This window comes from Vulpes vulpes, chromosome 13, assembly GCF_048418805.1.
Source record: "Vulpes vulpes isolate BD-2025 chromosome 13, VulVul3, whole genome shotgun sequence".
NCBI classification, from domain to species: Eukaryota; Metazoa; Chordata; class Mammalia; order Carnivora; family Canidae; genus Vulpes; species Vulpes vulpes.
Window position 1 is genome coordinate 105,983,027 of NC_132792.1, and position 24,270 is coordinate 106,007,296.

General features: G+C 38.4%; 1 protein-coding gene across 8 annotated transcripts in view; it reads left to right on the forward strand.

Annotated features, from left to right (window-relative positions):
* The window catches only part of GALNT1 (polypeptide N-acetylgalactosaminyltransferase 1), a 121,073-nt gene that overhangs the window by 76,732 nt on the left and 20,071 nt on the right, over positions 1–24,270 (forward strand). For all 8 annotated transcript variants that reach the window (XM_072732206.1, XM_072732204.1, XM_072732200.1 and 5 more), the window contains 3 exons: positions 12,346–12,512; positions 18,533–18,740; positions 23,524–23,694. In XM_072732206.1, coding sequence (XP_072588307.1) covers positions 12,346–12,512; positions 18,533–18,740; positions 23,524–23,694 — 546 coding nt within the window. The remainder of the gene's footprint in view (positions 1–12,345; positions 12,513–18,532; positions 18,741–23,523; positions 23,695–24,270) is intronic.

Below are 24,270 nucleotides of genomic sequence, written 5' to 3' on the forward strand. Positions count from 1 at the left end.
AACTTTTCCTTTGTTTTATCTACTTGTTTTTTTTTAATTTGTTTTCTGTGTAATTATCTCTTTTGTGTTTAATCTGTCCTTTCTTAAGTGCTTAACCTATTATTTAAAAATATTTTTGGGGATCCCTGGGTGGCGCAGCGGTTTGGTGCCTGCCTTTGGCCCAGGGCGCGATCCTGGAGACCCGGGATCGAATCCCACGTCAGGCTCCCGGTACATGGAGCCTGCTTCTCCCTCTGCCTGTGTCTCTGCCCCTCTCTCTCTCTCTCTTTCTCTGTGTGACTATCATAAATAAATAAAAATTTTAAAAAAATAAAAATAAATAAAAAATAAAAATATTTTTGTTTTCTAGTAATTAAAAACTATCTGTGAATCACTTCAGTGCAGCTTGTTTTACATATAGTATTTCATCCTTATTTATTCCTTTTTTTTTTTTTTTTAAGATTTTATTTACTTATTAGCACTCGTGCAGAGAACCAGAGCAGAACAGGGAGGGGCAGAGGGAGTGGGAGGAGTAGACCCCCCCACTGAGCAGAGAGGCTGACATGGGGCTCCATCCTAGGACTCTGGGATCATGACCTGAGCTGAAGGCAGAAGCTTAACATACTGAGCCGCCCAGGTGGCTTATTTCTTCCTACGTAGTTGTTAATTTCCATTTGATTTCCACTTAACTCAGGTTGACCTAGAAATACATTTAATATTTCTAGGTATATTTCTCTTTGCCTTTTGATTTTTTTGATTTTTCATTAATGATTTCTAGATTCACTCATCATGTTCAGAAAACATGACCTATATATGAACATGATCTATTTCAAATATATTGAAACCTCCTTCGTGACCTAAAAGGTGTTGAATTTTTAAAAAATAATTCCTCTGCAGTTGAAAATAACTGGTTGTTTTGTTGCCTTTTACTTCTGGATTTTTTTCTGTTTCATGGTGCATGCTGTATTAGATTCTGATTAATTTGTATTTTTTTAAATTTTTCATTTGTATTTATTTTTATTTTTTAAAGATTTTATTTATTCATGAGAGACACAGAGAGAGAGAGAGAGAGAGAGAGAGGCAGAGACACAGGCAGAGGGAGAAGCAGGCCTCCTGTAGGGAGCCTGACTTTGGACTCAATCCCGGGTCTATCAGGATCATGCCCTGGACCAAAGGCAGGCGCCAAACCACTGAGCCACCCAGGCGTCCCTAATTTGTATTTTTAAAAAACCTCCCACTATGATTATGTGCTTGACAATTTCTCAGTTCATTCTTTTATTTTTCAAGGCTGCATCATTGGATACATTTATTGTAATTGATAGTATATTGTTGTTTTTAAACCCATTGTTTACTGTATGTATATTAATTTTTTTACCCTGATTTTGACCCTGCTGTACTGCTTTTAGTCTAACATTTTCCTGATGTGTCTGTTTTTTTATTTCTTTCAGCCATCTGTAAGATTTTATTTTAGATGTATCTTTACTAAATGGCTGGATTTATATTTTCAATTCACTCTAATCATTTTTTAGTAGGTGAGTTTGATACATCTACATTTATTGTGACTGTTGTTAAATTTGGACTTACCTTAGATTGAACAACATAATGAAATTGATATTCGACCATTTTTTACTTATGAAAATGAGTTTCATAAAGCTCAACCTAATCTTGTTTTGTTTACTGTTCTTTTCATTTTTTCCTCCTTTCCCTTCACTACTTGATACAGTTTCATCTGATAAAAATTTTAGTACTTATATTTTCCTGTCTCCTGGTTTAGAAGCTGCACATTTTATTTTTCTTCCTTTAGTGTAAGACCTGAGTATATTGTAATTGTCAACATGTGGATTTATCTTCATCTACATGCTCAGTTAGTGTATTTTGATCTGAGTATTCAAATTCTTCAATTCAGGACATGGCTGGCTGTAATCTCAAATATTGCTGAGGTACCATTCCTTCAACCCATTCTGGAATTACTCATATGCATAGACTAGAGCTTCTCAATCTGTACTTTTATTTTTTTCTCTCCTTTGTCCCTCTTTGAATTATATCTCAGTGAATTTCTCACTAATCTCGATAGTGGCAAAGTCCAGGTCTCACTTGCCATTTACTGGCTTTGTTGCTTTGGAAGAGGTAATCACCTTTCTGTACTACAGGATCCTTATCTGTACAGTAAGAAAAATAACAAGGATTGTTGTGAGGATTTATAGTGCTTGAGATACTTCGTGGCACCTAGGATACAGAGAAGGCCTCTGTTTAGGGAGTAAGCTCTAGGTCCCAGTACGAGTCTGATGAAAAGCCAATTACACGCATGCTTTTCCATCCCCACTCTTTTTTTTTTTTTTACTAAACATTGTCTGGCTTCCAGAGAATATAATGAAATGTTGAATAAGAAACATCAGATTTAATATTTAATGATTTCTGCACACAGATGAATAAAGCTGGCCAGCAGTTACTTTTCAGACTAATTCACAGAGGTGAAAGAGTAAATAGTGTGGACAGGCCCTAGAGTGCAGCTCTTTCACTCCCTTTTCTGAATCCAGAAGAGCTCTACTTGTTCTAAGTCATGGGCTTAACTAGTAGTATAGCTGGCAGTATCCAGATGATCCTGTACCTGCCAGGAACCTTTACTGTCTTGTAGAATCTCCAAGGACACATTTCCTGCAGGGAAACTTGAGGAAAGAATGATATTGTTCAAATGTCAAGAAGAGTTAAAAACAATCAAAGAATAATGTGTAAGGTGTGATCCTAGGGAAGGAACTTTGAGGCAAATTCCAAGTCACCTAAGGTGGCAGTTCCATCCTGTATAATTAGTCTCAGGTGTTTAAAAAGTAATAATACCATTCAGTGAGTGCTTAGTTTGTACCAGGCACTACATACATTATCATAGTGAAGCAGTTGCATAAAAAAGTAGTATGCCCAGATGACAGATGGGGAAACTCAGACGTGGGGAGATTAAATGATTAATGCAAAGTATGGTTAAAAAGTGATCCAGGGGGCAGCCCCGGTGGTGCAGCTGTTTAGTGCTGCCTGCAGCCCAGGGCGTGATCCTGGAGACCCTGGATCGAGTCCCACAGTCAGGCTCTCTGCATGGAGCCTGCTTCTCCCTCTGCCTGTGTCTCTGCCCCTCTCTCTCTCTCTCTTTCTCTCTCTCTCTCCATCTCTATGAGTAAATAAATAATCTTAAAAAAAAAAAAAAGCGATCCAAGTGAAATCTGTCATTGACAAAGCATGTAATCTTAAACACTGTGCTCTGCCATCCCTTTTATGGTGGATCTTCATTGATCTTGTCTGTGAGTACACAGAAGAGAAATTATATAACATTGCCAAACTGCCAGACAGGTAGCTAGCCATCTTAAGAAATACTGATTTGTCATGGGTAAATGGTAGTGACGAACTAACTTTAGTGGATATCGAGTACTTAAAAAAAAAAATCATAGCTGAAAGGGACCTAGAGAACAGAATTGGATTATATATGCATACTCACCTTGACTTAGAGTAAAGCTGCTTCCTTTCCCTAGGCTGCAGTTTACTTATCTGTAAAACTGGGAGAACAATGCCTCTGTCTTACAGTTGTTGAGAGGATAAAGTGAGGTAATCATAAAAAACTTTTTTTTTTTTAAGATTTATTTATTTATTCATGAGAGATACAAAGAGGGAGAGGCATAGACACAGGCAGAGGGAGAAACAGGCTCCCTGCAGGGAGCCAGATGAGGGACTCCATAGGATTCTGGGATCATTCCCTGAGGCGAAGGCAGCCGCTCAACTGCTGAGCCACCCAGGCATCCCATATAAAAACTCTTAATGCCATTTCAGGCCCTAAGAGGGTTAAAATAAGTATAATGAGACTTTAGCAGTTGAAAAATAATATAAATAGTAATTATCATAGGACTTCAGTTCTACATTCCTGAATTGTTAGGTGTTTGTGTGGATTGATTCTTTGGTAAGCCTAGTCTTACTGAGATGATCACTATCCTAAGCAAATTTAATAATCTCCCTATTTCCCAAAACACTGCTGAGGCACTCAGGCAGGCACCCAAACTAATTCAGACCACATAGTGAAATTTGATGCATTAGAGTTTATTCAGTAATTCTTTCACTCACTTAGGACAAGAGTGCTTGTTGTGTAGGCCATCTTTTAATTACTGTTATACATGGAGACGGAGATGAGACCACTTGTGTTTTCACTCATTGTGTAAAAACCAGGGATTTTCAATCAACTTCGGCTCCACTCCAGTATGTAACTCACTCCCATTAAAAGCATCAATCCAAAAAAAAAAAAAAAAAAAAAAGCATCAATCCATTGTGGTAGTGATGGTATATTTTCAAAAACCTGCCCATCTCCCCTCATCCTTTCTTAGCCTGTGCTCTCTGCCAAACAAAGGAGTAAACCAGGGAAGAGAAAGGCATGGGATATGAAAAACAGAAGATTCAATGTGCAGGACAGCTAATAGAATCCCCGTCAGAGGGCAGCCTGGATGGCTCAGCGGTTTGGCGCCGCCTTTGGCCCAGGGTGTGATCCTGAAGACCCAGGATCAGGTTCCACATTGGGCTCCCTGCATGGAGCCTGCTTCTCTCTCTGCCTATGTCTCTGCTTCTCTCTCCCTCTCTCTCTCTCTCTCTCTCATGAATGAATGAATGAATTAATTAATTAATTAATTAATTTAATTTAATTAAATCTTTGGAAAAAAAAAAAAGAATCCCCGTGGGATGAGAGAGAGAGAAAGCCGTGGACCACAGTGGTGCAGGCACAGAGGCAGCCTGCCCAGAAAACTTCAGGAGGGATTGCTTTAGGAAGATTTCAGTCATAGTTGGTGCTTCTGAACATCTTAAGAGACTAAACAATTTGTAGAGTCTGGGTTTGAATTAGTGACAAATACACAGAAAACTAAGAAAAGGGGGAAAAAATAACCTCGGCTAAAGTAGAGGGCAATGTTGTGCAGAAAAGGAAAAAGTGTTATATTCACAATATATGAGTCAGCTATAGATAGCATTTTACATAGTCCTTATATAAACTTTAACAATCAACTGAATTTCCAATATAACTACTTTGGGAGGCTGAAGGGAGTAGCAAGTGAATGTATTAGGATGGGGATAGGAGGGAAATAAATCATTATATTCTCCACTAAGTTAATATGTAATATCTAGAACTTGAAAAAAAAATGAAAATTCAGATACGGTATTTAGAATTCTGGAGGTAGGGATACCTGGGTGGTGCAGTGGTTTAGCGCCTGCCTTTGGCCCAGGGTGCGATCCTGGAGACCCGGGATCGAGTCCCATGTCGGGCTCCCAGTGCATGGAGCCTGCTTCTCCCTCTGCCTGTGTCTCTGCCTCTCTCTCTCTCTCTCTCTTTCTCTTTGTGTGACTATCATAAATAAATAAAAGTAAAAATTAAAAAAATTAGAATTCTGGAGGTAAATACCAAGAGAAAGAGGTCAAAGAATTGCATGTGGTTTCCTTTATGGAAGGGGAGCGATTGGCTTTTTGAAACAAGCTTCGCACATTTGTTTATTCTTTAATGTTTTTATTTTTCTTGTAGATTCCTAATTGCTACGTCCTGTGGTAACTTTGTTTTTAACTAAAGAATTGCCAAACTTTTTGCCAAAGTGGCCACAGACATTCCCACCAGCAAAATGTACAAGGGTTCTAGTTTCTCCACAACCTCATCAACACTTATTTTTGCCTATCTTTATTCGTATAGCCATTCTACTGCAGGTGAACCAGTATCTCATTGTGATTTTAATTTGCATTACCTGTGACTAATGATATTAGGGATATTTTCATGTACTTATTGGCCATTCTTGTATCTTTAATGAAATTTCTCTGGATTTTTTTTGCCCATGTTCTATCAGATTATCTTCTTGAAGTTCGCAGAATTATAAGAGTTACTTATTCTAGATCCAAATCCTTTACCAGAGCTATAATTTCTAAATATTTTCTGCCAGTTTGTGGCTTGTCTTTTCCTTAGTGATACCTTAGAAGCACAAAAATTTTTAATTTTGATGAAGTCAAATGTATTAGTCTATATCATGCTTTTAGTACTAGTCTATATCATGCTTTTAGTATCATAGCATGCTAAAAGCTTTCCCCAAAGGTCAGAAGCAAGGGAAGGATGTCTGTTCTCCACTTCTATTCAACATTGTACTTGAAAACAGTTCAGAACTTAGGAGTATATACTGAGTATAGGAGGAGAGCTCCCAAGAGAAACCCAACCCACTCTTTCTGTTCTGAGGAATGAGAAAAGGGATCTCTTAAGGGTTCGTGGAGAAAACCTCCTACTCTTGCCTCTTCTTTTTTTCCTCTTCTCTGCTATCCCAATCCCTAGATAGTATGCCAGGATAGCACAGCCATGGGAGCAGTGCCAGGCAAACAGCTAAAACTCTTGAGGGAGGGGAATCTCTTTGACCAGAGAATCTTTGGTCCCCAGAGCATGGGTAGACTCTCCCATGCTTCTCTTTTCCTGTCTCCTGCTACTTGGCCTAGAGGACAGACTTGGGCGCAAGCAGTGCACAGCAGACTGAGAAGACTAAGTTTTCTAGCTATGTTGGAACGTCAACATAAAAAAGGTCCATTCTCCCCATTCAAAATTCCATCAAGAGATTTAAAAATATATTTGGAAAGGGAAAGGAAATAGCAAAAATAATTTTTTAAAAGAATAAAATTGGAGGAAATACAGTGCCCAATTTAAAGACGTACTAAAAGCTACAGTAATCAAGATGGCATGCTGTTGGCAAAGAGACAGACACAGAGATTAGTGAAACAAAAGAGAGTTCAGAAGTAGACCCACATGGATATGGCTATTTGATTTTTGACAAACGTATAAAAGCCATTCAGTAGAGGAAAAGTCATCTTTTCGACAAATGATGTTGGGACAATTAGACATCCATATGCAAAAACATGAATCTCGGGTGTTTTATGAGCATTAACTCAAATTGGATCATAAATCTAAAGCTAAAGTCTAAAAGTTTATAATTTTAGGGAAAATATTCAAGATCTGGCATTAGGCAGAGAGTATTGAGACATGACACCAAGAGCATAATTTCATAAAATAAACAATTGGTAAGTTGAACATCAAATTTTAAAACTTTCACTCTGATAGAAACACTGTTAAGAGAATGAAATGATGAGCTACCGGCTGGGAGAAAATATTTGCAAACTATACCTCCAACAAAGGACTTGTATCAGAAATATGAAGAACTCTCAAACATAACCCAATTAAGAAAAATGAATTCAATGAAATGTTGGCAAAAGACCTGACACCCAAGATACTATATGGATTGCAAATAAGCACATGAACAGACATTAACCATTAGAAAAATGCCAATTAAAATCATAATGAGGTACCACTCTATGTGTCTTCAAATGGCTACAAAAATAATTATAGTATCAAGTGCTGACAAAGAGGGCATTTGGAACTCCTATACATTTTTGGTGGGAATGCAAAATGATACAGTCTCTCTGGAAAACAATTTGGCAGTTTAAAAATTACACTTACAAAGTTATACTTACCATGTAACCCAGCAGTCCTATCCCTGGATATTTACTATAAAGAAATGAAAACATGTTTACATAAAAGACAGTACCTGAATTTTTATAGCAACTCACTTCATAGTAGACAAAAACTAGAAACAACTGGTGAATGAAAACATTGATAGATCAGAACTGACTTCTGGTTTACTCTTCAGTAAAAAATAACAAATTTTAGGTACATATAATTTAGATGAGTCTCAAAGACATGCTGAGTGAAAGAAAACAATCCTCCAAGATTACACACTGTATAATTCCATTTATAGGATATTTGTGAAAAGACAAAACTCTTATAATGGAAAACATACGAGTTGCTAGGCATTACATGTAGGGGAGGTGAGATTATAAAAGGTTAACAAAGGGGGTTCTTTGGAGGTGGAACTGTTCTGTTTCCTGAAAGTGGTGATAATTTTATGAATCTGTGCATTTGTTAAAACTCAGACAACTTATTACCCCCTTCAAAAAATGATACTGTTGGTAGGTATGGAACAGCTAAAACTATGACACACTGCTGGTGAGAGTGGAAATTACTACATGCTCTTTGGAAAACCATTTCTTGGTATCTGCTAAAGCTGAGCCTCTATATTTCTTATTGCCCAGTAATAGAAAAATGCATACATTAGTAATCAGCAAAAAACATGTACTTGAGTGATTTTCACAGCACTGTTTATAGTAGCCCAGACTGGAAAGTATCCTAATGTTTATTAATATTAGAATAGAAATGGAATTGTGTATGTGTACACAGATACTCCTTTAAAGGAATACTATGCAGCAGTAAAAATAAACTTGCCCATAAAAACATGGATGATACACAATGTTGAAGGAAATAATTGATACACAAAAGAATATGCTCTGGATCAGTTGTTCTTAAAGTGTAGCCCTGGGAGTTTGGAAGTCCTTCAGATCTTTTCAGGGAGACTGCGAGGTCAAAAAGTTTTCATAATAATACCAAGACAGTTATTTGACCTTTTTGCTCTGATTCTTAAGCTAGTCCACAGTGGAGTTTGAGAAGCTTTATGGATCAGGATCTAGCAGGGAAAATTAAATCCTCCAATAATTTGAACAGAAAAAGTTTAATATAATTATTAACTATGATGGGGTGACTGTAAGGAGATAAAGACCGTCATAAAGTATATCTTAGGGTTGAGAGTACCAAGGAATGAAAAACATTGAGAGGGAGCCTGCTCCCTAATGCTGGGGTTCATACCTCTTTGGAGAATATGATTGCTGCTCACTAGACCTAGACAGTGGAGAAATTTGCTGGTTACCCCTGGGGAGATGTGGCACAGTACCCTTCAGAGCGGGGGCTGGTAGGCAGGCCTAATCAGCAGGAAATATACTTGAAGTGTATTTGGGCAGGAAGTCAGAGCCAGAACTGGCAAACAGGAACCACCCTTTTGGGGTGCAGAAAGCCAAAACTGGGAAGCCAGCTACTGAGTGAGGTACCTGGGAGACTTACTGAGAATCTGCCTGAGCGGGGTGGATGCTACTGAAACTCTGTGGGGATGATGCATCTGGGTGCCCACCACACACTCCACTGGCAGCACCAAAGCAGGGAGGAGAAGAAAAATGGAAGTGTGCTGGCACCAGGAAGGGAAGTTCCTACTTCCTACAGTGTGCCTCCCAACACCCCCCATGTGTGTGCACACTGTACAAAGCTTATCTATGCCTCTTGCCAGCTGCAAAGAAGAAATGCTTATAGGAGCCAGTTTTATCACAGAACAGTCAGTGGGAGGGTATATTTGGAGCTAAGAGGCAATAAATCCATAATGGGCACATACTGTGATAGTGATGGATCACCTCTCTCATAGCATAATATGTGTTTGTAGATTCTTAGGTTTATAAATTGCTATATTAGTTTATAGTGTAAATATCAAGATATAACTTACACAAAAGTACTTTGGATCATCAGTTTTTAAAAACACAAAGGAGTTAGGAGTCAAAAAATTTGAGAACTACTGCTCTGTATTACTCCTTTTAAATAAAGTTTAAAAAAAAAAAGGCAGAACTCATCTATAATGCTAAATGTCCAGCATACTGGTTACTTTGGGAGGGGGCACAAAAGAAACCTGGATGTCAGTCGCAGTCTGTTTCTTCATCTGGGTGCTGACTACGTGATGCATTCACTTGGTGGAAATTCATTCAGTTTCATATTTGTGATCTGTCTGCGTTTTGGTATGTATATTATAATTTCAGTAAAAAGTTACACCCCTTCTTTTCTCTCTTTCCCCAATCTATACCCTACCCTGTTGAACTTATATGTATGTAACTTTTTTTTTTTTTTTTAAGTATTACAACCCTACACTGGCTAATTTTCATTCATCAGTATGAAAGACTCAGTTGGGGGGCGGGGAGGGGAAAGCTGCTTGGTAACACCTCTGTGGCCTTCCTGTTCCTCTTCAGCTCTGTGTCTTCCACCGTTAGAAGAATCCCCCCACTCCTCACCTCCATGGAAGTTGCTAAGAAGGCTGAAAGAATCTTTGGTTCTCCTTGAGCGCCTTACGTTTTTCCCAGGTTGGGATAGGGGGTTACCTGTCCTGAAATGAGTTATGTTGACTTTTTAATATTTATTCTATATTTTCTATGTTTTAAAAGAATATTTAGGAATTTGCTGTGTTCTCTGAATGATTAAATGTCACTGTTTGATTTAGGAAATTATTTGCCCTTTTGTCTGGATCCTAAGATGTGCTTTGCTTTGTGATTGTTCAGTCCTCTTGTGAATGATTTCCATTTTAGTCTCTATTTGTAGTCTTCTTATAGTCTTTACGGTCTTCCTTTCCATACAGTTTCAGAATTATTTCCTGTATCTTCCAAGAAATAAATAGGGCTTATTTTCTTCAGCAGAATCTGCTCCCTCAGAATTTTCTTTTCTTCCTGTCCACTTGCTAGTGCTGCACATGGCTGACAATACTGTTTATACACTGCCCATTTTGCCTAATCATCTCCTATGTCTCACTCAATTTTGTTCCTTTGTTTTGGTGAGTAGCTTTGTAGTACCCCTGGCTATTCTGCTTCCCAGTCTTCCTGCAATAATGAGTAGGATTAATTTGGGAAAGAAATCATACGTGACTTAGTCACTTAAATAATATTAGAAATTCTCTTTCTGAACCCCCTTTACTCATATACAGGCCCCATTACCCGTTTCAAAGTCCTGTGCCAGTAGTCTGTGAATCAGGCATTCAGGGTGCATCTTCTTATGAAATCATGAGTGTCTTGGCTTGCTCATCAATGGTGTACCTGAAGCATAGTACTGATTATGTATGTGTAATCTAGCCACGATTTATAGCTAACAGAGTTTTGATGGGAAGCTGTCCTCAGAAGTATTATTTGGGATGCTTAGGGCACATTAGTTTTCCCAGAGCCTATGCATCTGGTCTTCTGGGACTCATCTCTGCCACCAGGACTTGGAGAGAAGGAGCTGTAGACAGGGCAGCAGGCTATGCATAGGTGGCCTCCTAGTGAGGCTTGGAGTGAACCTAGGGTGAGGGGCATGGACTGTGGTAATGGAAAAGGAGGCTGTGGGCCAGTGGCTTGGAGTGGGGTCACTAGTCTAGAAGAAAGCACACCATCAAGGGGCCTGAGAATGGTCAAGAGGACGGTAGGGATTGAACAGGGATATAATGAAGGACAGTGAAAGCTATTCGTTTTTTCTTTCCTCCTTGGAGAGAGGGGGGACTGGTGTTTGATGGACCCACAATGAACTCTCCTCTGTTTCTTCTTTCAGCCACTGTCCTTTGTCATGTCTTTCCCCTTCCATTTTCCTTTCATTCCAGCTGCCAGCTAGCAGCCCTAGGGTGGCACTTTAAGCAGGTAGGCCATCGTGGCCGCTTCAGAAGAGGGGTTTGTTGGTTTTTTTTTTGTTTCTCTCCCCTTTTTTCCTGTCTATCTCCACTCCCACTGGCAGATATAACACATGAGATTAGAGGGACCACAAGGTTTGAGGAGCTTGTGAGAGCTGGAAATAAAGGTGGAAAGAGAAGACTAGAGCCAAAGTTGCAGTTTGGAGATGCCTGTGAAAGAGTTACACGTGCATTTATTAAGAGTGCTGATGTTCTAAACTGCATTCCCGAATGTCTGGTTGCTTATTGCCATTACTGTTCTCGGCTCTGTGGTCATCCTAACAAGACTGGAAGAAGTGACCGTGTTGCCTAACAGAGTGCTGGAAACATACAACTAATACATTGATTTTTATGTGCATTTGGTCTCTTCGATGGTTGCATTTCTAGACGTAGTCTTTACTATGCAAGGTGCATGTCAGTATTTTGGTATGGAGGAAGCAGCATCAAGCGAATATTCAGCAGAGCATGGACCGTAGAGTCCTCAGTTAGGCTCTTCCACTCCCTTGTGTCTTTCCTCAAGTTCTCCTCTGAAATGTGGCTCCAGTACCTCACAGAATTATTATGGGTACAGGAACCCCTCTTCTGTGCCTAATAGAAGATAGATACTCAGTAAATACTAGTTCTCTTCTTTTGTGGAAGGTATATTTTTTTAGATTATTAAACTGCATCAACTTCAGTGGTTATGATTTTTTTGTTGAGTTGGATTCTTGAAACAGACAACGTACTAATAACATTGTCCATTAAATTTCTGAATCAACAGAAAACATTGATCAGGAAGAATACAGTTGATATCTTTAAGATAATTTAAATCTAAACATATAACTTTAAATAGGTACTATTTATTAAACATGCAACATTAACCAAAACTTAAATAAATGAGCAGTTACCAAGAGTCCCACCACTAGAGCAAACTGTCTTTATTGTTCAATTACCTCTTCTACTCCAGATGCATTGAGTCTGCTGTTTTAACAGTCACTTTTTATAAAGGCATTTGCTTTGTCTCTAGGTGTAAAACAAAGGTGTATCCAGATAATCTTCCTACAACAAGTGTGGTGATTGTTTTCCACAATGAGGCTTGGAGCACACTTCTGCGAACTGTCCATAGTGTCATTAATCGCTCACCAAGACACATGCTAGAAGAAATTGTTCTAGTAGATGATGCCAGTGAAAGAGGTAAATTTTAAGTTTTAATGCCAATAATACGCTACAGCTTTTATCATTAATGGTTAAGAAACGTCTATAATAATTTTTAACCTAATAATTTTATACAAACTTTTAATTTATCCTAAAACTATTTGTGGCATTTGGATTCATTCATATATGAAAAAAATTACCCCCTTGTGAAACTTAAAATATTACCTTAATTAGCATTTAATCTGTCACAGCTTAATCTTATTTTAAAAAGAAATAATGCTATATAATATAAACATTTATGCAGAACAGTGAAAAAACATACATGATATTGTTAGAAATTTTCTTGTGGGAAGCTGCAGCCCTGAGTTAATGGAGAGAGACTGGATCCTTCTTAGAGCCAGGATGGAGAAATTGAGTTGTGTGTGTGGTGGGAAGTACCTCCGGCAGGAAAGTGGAGCCTTATCTGGGTGAGCCTTCTCTAGGTTCTTCCTTCATTTTCCCATTTTCTCCATTCTTAGGTTCAGAAGTGATCTTTAGCTAGTTATATAAAAGGATGAGAAAGGAACTTAAGAGAGAGTGGTATATAATAAGACTCTGATCTCATAAGAAATCTCTGCAGTGACTCTTGCCCAGATATTCTTCCAGGGATCTCAGAATTTTTCACGAGCTTAGAATCTCTCAGACCGTCTCATGAAGCATTCTTTTGGGAAAGTTACATTAATTAAAAGTACCTTGAGCTAACATTATTTTGAATCCTTCATGGAGACTTTATACCACAAGGTAGTGTAGAAAAGGCTCTGCTAAATCCCATCTGTAGAGAAGAAACCTGTTAAATTCAGACATGACCAGCCTTTCCTAGGCTTTTTTTTCACAGCACTTTTGAGGACCATTGGTGTCATGTGTTTGTTCCCCCGATATACCTGTGCTCCCGTGAGAAAAATTTGGAAGGAACTACAAAAAATGACCCTTCCTACCTTCCTTCATTGACCAGCCTTAGACTTCCTGACCATCACTTCAAGTTCCTTTGCTCCTTCTACTTTCTTACCTAGTCTCTCACTGCATCTACTAAGATGGTTCATCTAAGTATTTTATCTTCTCCTTCCATGACTGTATAAAGTATGTAAATTTAATCAGTTAATCACTTCATGTCTTAATTGTGGGGAGTAATTTGCACATTAATAACAGTTTAAATCTCCCCACTGTGTGAAATTATAGAAATACAAAGAATAACGTATGGTCCTCCCTTCTGTAGTACCGTACAGCTTTTCTTAATGTGATTAAGATGACCATTTATAAACACGTAGTACCGTACAGCTTTTCTTAATGTGATTAAGATGACCATTTATAAACACACAAAGCATCTGAATAATAGTACAACATATGATATAATTACTGTCAAAATGAGTCTGCTGTTAGAGATTAAGAATAGTGTGCTTAAAACAAAAAGTTATTGTTGACAGTATAAGTGTAAACCCTCGTGTGGATAATTGTTTGCTAGGAGGTAATTAGTCCCAGTTTAAGAAAATTAGCTTAAATTCATTGAAGCAGTAATATATACAAACATTGAGTCTGCAAATGACTTGTGTTTGTTTTACTTATATGTTATTTGCTAAATTACGTATTCCTCAATGAGAGTTGTTTTTCTTCAGATGAAATTAATTATTTTTCCATTTCCTCCTTTGTATTCTCTAATATTTTGTTGAGTGCCTGGGAGGGCTGTGTGTAATAGCACATTTTTGTAGGATGCGGTCTCATCAAAGACGTGTGCCCACGGTTCTGAAGTGACAAGGTCACCTATACCAGTCATATTTGCCCTTCCTCATGTGGGCCCTTCTTAATCACTCTACCAGCCTTGTAAATCTCTAAGAGAAACCTGGGTAGAGGTCTGCTTCACAGCTCCACCCGAGGCTCTCCGTCACTGAGCAGGGCCTGGGAGTCTAGTCAGGAGAGCCTTTTTCTGCTTCCTCTTCTTCCTGAAAAGCCTCAGATGTGTGCCTCACCATTTCTGGTAGTTGGGAACCACTAGGTGTTTTGGTTTGTGGTTTTGACTGTGGTCCTTCTATCTAGACTGAGAATTCTCCACTGTAATTTTCTTAGGCTCTCTTGTTTAGACAGTGACTGTTGGGTCCCAGAACCAGAGCAAGCTTTGTTTTTATGTAACTCCTTAAGTTTGCCTTTCTTACTCATGAGACACACACAAGGCACCCTCACTTCTCACCTGGACTACTGAAACAGACTACTGGTCTGGTCTCCCGCAGACACCCTCCCCCTCCCATCTGTTCCCCACACTGCACGCACCGTGAGTTTTTAAACATGTCACTCTGATCTTGGCACTTCTGACTAATGCCGTTTCTCCGAGGCTTGTGTGACCTGGCCTCCGCCTTCATCTTTCCTCATATCCCAAACCATTCCCTGCCCACCCCATCTCCACAGTTCAGCTCAGATGTTTACTCAGAATTAAGATATATTTACAGAGGCCTTCCTTGAACTCCCGAGACCAGGTCATGTCCCTTTGGAACACTACACTCCTCCATGGCTCTCATCAGAGTTTTAACTATTTATCTGTCTGTTTAATGACCATCTCCCATGCTAGACACTATATTCCAGCAGGGCTGTGTGCTCACCCCTCTTTCCTCAGTACCCACAGCACTTATTGCATAAACAGTCCAGAATTTAATGAGTGAATGAAAGAATAATCTACCAGTCAGTTAATCCTTGTCTTTACTTCTTATCTGTATAGACTTCTAATTAGGTCACATAGCATGCCTGGTTTGCTTATGGCCTCAGGATACCTGATTTCACAGTTAACCTGCTGAGTTGTTAGTAGCTCCATTTATTACATATGAAGTAGGTGCTATAATTATCCCTATTTTACTAATGAGGTTTAGCATAAACCTAGGGCTTGACCTCTAAACTGCTACATATGTCACCTCTCATAACTTTACTGTTATAGGGTCTAAAATGAAGACAGAGTCTGGATGAATCCCTACTTCTTGTCAGAAGTTACGTAATTGTCATCTCAGAAGGTTATCTTAAGATTTAGAACTGATAAAATGTTCCTAATCTGAGATGACTGTTGTTTTTCTCACTTTACACAAAAGGAAGCAGAGATTCTTATTTAGTACGGATTAGGAGTCAGATTTATTAGACTCTAAATTACTTGTTCATTCTGCTGCTCTTGAGAGTTCTGCCTAACATTTCTCAGATGTTGCTGTAAGTAGTGAATTTTCTCTGGCATACTTTCTGGCAACCTCATACCCCCTGATGGAGAGATGCCTAGGGATCCATTTATAGGCTAATAGCTATAAAGATACTCTGATAAACAAGATTCTCCCTTATTTTTAGATGACATAGTAGCTTACACCCATAATCATTTAACCCTCGTGGCTTTATTTTTGTAGAATCAGGCTTGAATGAGTAGTTCCTAATCGCTAACTCAGCCCTGGGTCCATAATTCTGTATCATCTGTTAGGAAGACACCTATTTCTTAGCCTTCTTGCTTGAAGCCCACAAAGATCTGGAACAAAGATGCCAAGAAAATTTGTGGAATGGCAACTTTTTTGAGCTGCCAGACCAGAGAATCATGCATTTTTCATTTTATTTATAGACAGGACAGAGTATTTTAAACTTTCAGAGACGTGGGACTTGGGAATTAGATTGCTTTGATTCTTAAGAAGACTTTAAGCTGTCTGATATTTTTGGGAAAGCTTATTGGGAGACATCTTGCATATGACACATCCAACCTCAACCGGTCTGAAGCACTAGAATATATCCCACACCCTACCATTAAACTCTGAACATGAAATAATTTAAATGTGTATCAGCCTAGGTGATTCCACAGTTCTGAATTGTTCTCTCTCTAGTTTTCTTCTAGGATTTCTTTTTAAAAATTTTTAAAAAGATTGTTTATTTATTCGTAAGAGACCTGCAGAGAGGCAGGTACACAGGCAGAGGGAGAAGCAAACTTCCTGTGGGGAGCCTGATGTGGGAACTCAATCCCAGGACCCTGGGATCATGCCTTGAGCCAAAGGCTGACTCTCAACACTGAGCCACCGGGTGCCCCTCCTTCTAGGATTTTTTGTTATGAGTGAAAAGATGAGCTTTGAAGTCAGGCAGACCTGGGTTTTAATCTTGGATCCACCCCTTAGCAAGCTGTGTCACTTTGATGGTTCATTTTATATTATGAGCCTTGGATTTCTGTATCTAAAATATGTGTAATGACAGTCTCATGGATTTGCCGTTGTCAGAAGTAAATGATATAAAATATGTAAAGAGTCTGGCATTGTGCTAGACAGAAAATGATAGCTACTTCCACAAAATTTTGCTCTTCACCAAGATTGGTTCTCTCCTCACCTTTTTATTCAGAATGGAGTTATATTTCTCTGACCTAAGATTTTGTTCATAAAATCAGTGGTGACCCAGTAGGAGTTCTACTCCAGATATACATTTTTTATTTATTCATTAGAGACACAAAGAGGCAGAGACCTAGGCAGAGGGAGAAGCAGGCTCCCTGTGGAGAGCCTGATGTGGGACTTGATCCCAGGACCTCGGGATCATGACCTGAACCAAAGGCAGATGTTCAAACAGTGCGCCACCCAGGTGCCCCTGTACTCCAGATATTTTACAGATACCGTTTTTTAGCCCAGCTACATTAGGAGATACATTAGCAGAACTGGAAATGATCAGTATTTTGGTATGATGGGAATATATAGGCCTTTCTCTTTCAAATCTTCATATCCTGATTATTTCATTATTGATCATTCTAGTCTCACCAGTGCAAACAGGCAAGAACCATGTCACTCCTGTTTGTCTTTTCATCTGTGCTACATAGGAAGCCCTTTGGGTTCCCATGGTTAGTATTTAAGGAGACCCTTAATACATATATTGTGCTTCCTGGGACGTTCCCTTTACTAGAGTCCTATGGGACAGATCTAGTCCTAGGAGTCCCAACAGTTCTCTTTTCACGTTTTTTCTCCCCTAAAGAGATATCCTTATACCTATCCTGCTGGGATGAGTTGAAAAGACATTTGACCATACCACCCTCAATAGCTTCTCTAGCAGAAATTCCATAAACTAACCTGATGAGGAAGCTGAGCCTTTCCTACTTTTTAAAGTCAGGTATGTACTTTGGAGGCAGGACTTCCTTGGCTTAGGGACATTGCCTCTATCTCAACATTCCAGAAGAGTTACTGATTTCATTTCATGCAACCACTTTCTCTCCCTTTCTTTTTTCCCCTTTTTCTTCAATTGTCTTTCCCTCTTAAGACCTTTATTACTTAGACCTACTTGTCTGCTAAGGAACTCTGGTCTTACACTTATAGTCTAGCATTTCCCCTCTGAGCTTGACCTCACTCCTTGCCTCTTGATAGAAGAACTGGATTGTCAAAGACTGGTAGTCAATAAGACAGGTGGTTTTGGATTGGATTTTGAAGAACTCCCACAATTATCTGAATTCTAACAGCTCTTGCATATTCTGTTCCTTCTGTCTATTGAGGTCTGGATTTAATGCCTTTTTTTTTAGATTTCATTCATTCATTCATTCATTCATTCATTCATTCATAAGAGACACAGAGTGAGAGAGAGGCAGACACACAGGCAGAGGGAGAAGCAGGCTCCATGCAGGGAGCCCGACATGGGACTTGATCCTGGGTCTCCAGGATCAGGCCCTGGACTGAAGGTGGTGCTAAACCGCTGAGCCACCTGGACTGTCCTGGATTGAATGCTCTTGAACTGCTTTTTCTCTGCTCCTAATCCTTAAGCATGACTAGAAAAAGAAGTGAGCTGCCAGAATTGCTTAGGAAACTGGTGACATGTCTGTCTGTGTTTGAGCCTGAGCTCAAAGGCTCTCCTGATTCTTCATGTAATAAGGTAGAGGCAGCTTTAGGAGATGCTCTCAGGAATAAAAAGACTCCCTCCCTGTAGTGAAAGGGGTTTGTGAATCAGGGCACCTTACCATGAGTGCTCAGTAAATATGTGGTGAATGAATATTGCAAAAAATTGCTTTACATCTAGGTAGCACCAGGTCAGTCTTTTTATTTTTTGTTCTGTTAATTTTTCAGACTTTTTGAAAAGACCTCTAGAGAGTTATGTGAAAAAATTGAAAGTACCAGTTCATGTAATTCGAATGGAACAACGTTCTGGATTGATCAGAGCTAGATTAAAAGGAGCTGCTGTGTCTAAAGGCCAAGTGATCACCTTCTTAGATGCTCACTGTGAATGTACAGTGGGATGGCTGGAGCCTCTCTTAGCCAGGATCAAACATGACAGGTAATTTTCAGAAGTCTGTAAATTTGTTTTCGTTTGTTTGTCCTAAACCATATGGTAAGCTGCAAAATTCTGTATATATAAATAAATGCACAAGTAATTTCCTCTGAAGTTTCCTTTAAAATATCTATGAAAAACTCTCTAAATTAAAAGTGAAGACAACCGTGAAGAAATGTTTGTAGTCTTGTTGATGAGGCTGGATTAGGAAGCATGTTGTTCACATGTATACATACCTTAGGCTCTATTTACTAAATGGGAGGCAGAACAGAAGACCGTGAATCAGGAAAGGTGGGGTAAAACCCTTTATTGTCCCTGCTGTCTAAGGCTAAAACCAGGCCAGGCAAGTCATCTCCTCCCTTCCTCTCCTACCTTACTGGGACTATATCACGCACCCTATAGCACAGCAAGAAGAAGGGGATAGAGAGGTACACATTGTATCCTAAAGTGCTTGATTATAGTGGAAAAGCACTATAATCTCGTATGATACAGGAAGAGCAATGGGAGCAATGCAGGCCTTTTTCAAAGAATTGCCTACTGCTGGTCCCTGGCATAATTGTTGTGTATCAGGAGAGAAGCTACCTTCCGTCTGCTAAACTTAACATTAGTTGAATTTCTTCTTGTCATTGCACTTTGAGCTAGAGGCTATTTGTGCCAATTTAACATTAAGGTTTTGATTTCAGCAAGGTAAACCCATACTAGTCGAGTGAAGCATAGCAAAAGCCACTCTATCTGTTCTATTTGTTAAGATACTGGGACTACATCTCGCCCCTTTAAAGGTGAATAAATAGGGAAAACCAGCATTTGGGCAATGAGAAGATCCAGCAGCTTTAGGAAGGAGAACACTGCCTGCATAAGGAAGAGGCAGGAAGCATTTATCCCTGTAAATTGTTTTCTGTGGGTAGTAGATGACTGATCTGGGAAATACTGGCTTGCACGAAGACCACACATAAGCAGGAGCCTGGACCCATGGAGAGAAAGCAGCAGTGTGAGGAGATGACAGAAATAAAAGGGGAGATGACTAGAATGACAACGACAATTTCCAATTTGAGCTTTGTAGTAGATTAGGTGTCCTGAGTAACATTTCCACCTGAAAGAGCTTAAATGCTGGATATATTACAAAACACATTTTTAAACACATCATTGAGCTTGCACAGAAGTCAGAAGTTTTGCAAATGTCAAAACAAACTGAGACAAATGAGTGGTCCAGACACTAAAACCAGCTCTCACTAAAACTTGGAGAGTTTCTGTCAAACTTAGAGGACACAGAGCCTCTCTGCCTTGACAGACAAATGGATAGGAAGATAGGAGACCAGATCTAGGCCCTGCCTGAGGCTGGAAGGTGAATAGCAAACACCTGTGTGTAAAGCTAGGCTCTTTTTATCTCCGTGTGAGTGAGAATAAGAAATAAATACTACCATACCAAAGAAAATTTGCCTGTTTCAGCCTTGCTATGGGGGTAGTGATAGGGAAACAGATCGCCTCTAATAATTTGTAAATATAGAAAAGTACAGAACCAACTCAGCTCTTTATGAGACTAATATAACTTTGATATCAAAGTTAGAAAAGAAGTACATGGAAAAATTACCCAAACCTACTCAAGAACACTAACACAAAAATCTCGTATCAGAAAACTTGAGTTTTCCACTGGGAGGAAAAAATAATTATATTATATATATATATATTTAAAGATTTTATTTTATTTTATTTTTTTGAGAGAGTGAGACAGCAAACAAGCATGAAAGAGGGAGGAGCAGAGAGAGAGAGAGAGGGAGAAGCAGACTCCCTGGCTGAGCAGAGAGCCCTGGGGACCCTGGGATCATGACCTGAGCCCAAGGCAGATACTTAACGATTAAGCCACCCAGGTTCCCCAATATAGTTTTATTTTTATGTGAAAGTACATAAAAGAATACACGAATAATTGGTTTAGTTTAATAGTACAAAGCAATTCACATAATACATCCTTATTAGCATTTCTGAAACTTTGATTAAAACTGTATCATTAAAAATCTCTGATCACAGGCAGCCTGGGTACCTGAGCGGTTTGGTGCCGCCTTCAGCCCAGCGCATGATCCTGGAGACCCAAGATCGAGTCCCACGTCAGGCTCCCTGCATGGAGCCTGCTTCTCCCTCTGCCTCTCTCTCTCTCTCTCTCATGAATAAATAAAGAAAATCTTTTAAAAAAAAAAAACTGATTGCTTCAGTAGATACAGAAAAATGTTCATTTATGATGAAAATGCACATCCACTTATGAGTAAAAGTACTTAGTGAACTATTAGAGAATGTAAATTTTCTAATCTGAAAGGATGGCTTAAAAAAAAAAAAAGCCTTAGCTAACAAACATATTAATGGAGAAAAGTTGAATTTTTTTTAAAGAGAGAAAGTGAGAGCACATTAGAGGCGGAGAGAATTTTAAGCAAGCTCCATCTGCAGAGCTTAACACAGGGCTTAGTCTCAGGACCCTGAGATCATGACCTGAGTTGAAATCAAGAATCGAATGCTTAAATGACTGAGCCACCCAGGTATTCCCCCTCCACCCCACGAATAGTTTATAAAAGATACAGAGCATCCTTATGATGCCCTAAATTACTACTCTTACTTAGTATTATTAGGAATCTTAAGTTTTACAGTAATAGAAGAAATAAAGGGTGTAAGGATTACAAAGGAAAATAAAATACACAAGTGCTATCAATTGGAGATGATGTCTTAATGGAAAAAAAAAAACTTATACGAAACAGTAGACATAATAATAATTTAGCAGTATTGCCTAATATAAGATCTCTATAGAAAAGACTTCTCCACACCAGCAAGGAATAGCTAGGAAAGATAATGTAAAAAGAAAAAAAGAAATACCATTTATAATAGCAATGGAAATCATAAGCTATATAACAAAATATACATAGAGGCGCCTCGGTGGCTCAGTGGTTGAGCATCTGCCTTTGGCTCAGGGTGTGATCCCAGGGTCCTGGGATTGAGTCCCACATCAGGCTCCATGCTCAGTGAGGAGTCTGCTTGTCCCTCTTCCTCTGTTCCCCTTACTCCATGCTCACATGCTTTCATGTTCTCACTCCCATAAATAGATAGATAGATAGATAGATAGATAGATAGATAGATAGATAATTAAATAATTAAATAATTAAATACATAAAATAGAACACTTGAAATTTACTAGAAGATAATCTAAGTGGAGAAGAGGATAATATTCACGGATAGAAAAGTAAAAATACCAGTTCTCCCCACACTGATCTATAAATTCAGTGCATTTCCAGCTGTAATCTTAACAGAATGTTCTTGGAGGAACTGACTTGATTCTGTTATGTTGAAATCATATTTTTAAAAAGGTAGCTAGGAAACTCTTAAGAAGAGTCAGGTGCAACAGGGCTGGCACTACCAGACATCAGGACTTTTTCTGAGGCTAGATGAATTGTGATAGTGACCTGTTGATGCAGGAATTCACAAATAGACTAGTGAAACAGTAATGACTAGAAATCATCCCATGTTGATATGGAAACTTGACTTGCGACAGAGAAGGTGTTGATAGTTACAGCAGAGAGGAAAAAAGACCATCAAATAAATAGTGCTAGAATAATTGGTTATCTATAAGGACAATAAATGAAGTTGGACACTTACTGTATATCCTAATAAAATCAGTTCCGTAGGATTAAAGACTTAAATATGAAAAGCAAAAATAGAATTCTTTTTGAAGACCATATAGGAGAATATCTTTAGATTTTGGGGTAGGGAAAGATTTCTTAAGACAGGAAAGATGAAGATGGTGAGGATATGACATACTCTAGAATGTGGCTGCCTGGGACTATAAGTAAGTATACCTTTCCTAGGAAGGAGCTGTAGTCTTGTGGAAGTTTTTGTAGGTTTATTAAAAAAATCACAATTCCAATAGAAAAAATTGTAAATATCTGGGGGATAAGACAATTTGTATGAAGAAATATAAATCTGTGGGGAAAATATCCTTTCTAATAACTAGAAAATATAAAATTTTAAATTGTGAGATGCTATTTAACATTATTGTATTAGCAAAAATATAAGAAAATCACACCCAAAATTGATAGCATTATAAAGAAGCTGCAGGGAGAAACATATACTATACTTATGTATATGGAAAGCAATAAAGATTAGTGTTAGAGAAAAAAATTATTTCCATTAATTTGGTTAAACCCATTCCTATCTTAAAAGGAAAATAGTTGTTTTATGAACATGTTCACTTAGTATTTTAATAGCAAAAAACTGTGAGGAACACAAATATCTACGAGTTTATTAAGAAAATTATTACCTTAAAATGATTAAATATGTAGTCATTAAAAGTATTATTTTTGGAAACTATAAATATCTGGAGCATTCTCACATGTGGCAAATACTTAAAAAGTATGAACAAGAAGGGATGGAAGGGTTTTAAGGGTTGTGAGTATAATAAGTAATTATGCTGAGGGGCGCTTGGGTGTCACAGGCGGTTAAGCAGTCCGACTCTTGTGTTCAGCTTGAGTTGTGAGATAGAGCCTAGGATTCCACTCAGCTCAGAGTCCCCTTAAGGCGCTCTCTCCGTTTGCCCCCTTCCTCGCATGTGCCCTTGTTTGCTCTGTCAAATAAATAAATCTTAAAAAAAATTATGCTAACTTAGTAGATTATAGCAGGAAATTTTCCCACCATCGCTTTTAACATTATAGAATGTATTTTTATTTTAAAAACACTTAGCATATAATTATAATATAGTTGTCATGCTGTGCCTCAAAAAGGAAAGTGAAGATTTTTTCATTTGCTTTTATAATTTTAGGAAAACAGTGGTATGTCCTATCATTGATGTGATCAGCGATGATACTTTTGAGTACATGGCAGGCTCTGATATGACCTATGGTGGCTTCAATTGGAAGCTCAATTTCCGCTGGTATCCTGTTCCCCAAAGAGAAATGGACAGAAGGAAAGGTGATCGGACTCTTCCTGTCAGGTAATTAATTTGTCAAACGTTTTCCCTTAAGTGCTATTGACAGGGAATAGTGGAGCTTTGGGAATCATATCAAAAGGATTATTTGTGTATTTTGAGCGACGTGAGGCATTTGTATACATACCATACGTATTATTATTTTAAAGATAGCTTTTTCCTCTGATCAATTAATAAAGTAGGGATTTTTCACTTAGATAAATCTAGTGCACCTGAGAAGTGATGGTGACATGTATATGTTCTTTCGTCCCTACATGAAAACATTTTGCAAATCTGTCAGATTTGTGCTTTCAGTTGTTAAGGATAATAATATTTAACTTTCAGTCCAGCTGTCACTTAATTAATTGTAAGTGTAAGTGTAATGTGAAAATATTACCTAAAAGTGGGTCATAGCACCAAAATACAAGCTTGGAAATTCAGACTTGTACCATCTGGATCGTAGTTACTGACTGATGAGGTTAGAAAAGCTTGTTTCAGATATAAAAATAACCAGAATTGACAGAAGTATAAAAAAAGATTTCTGTGAACACATTCTGACTTTTCCCCTGTTTTATACTTTATCATCTATAGATTTTTTTCCAA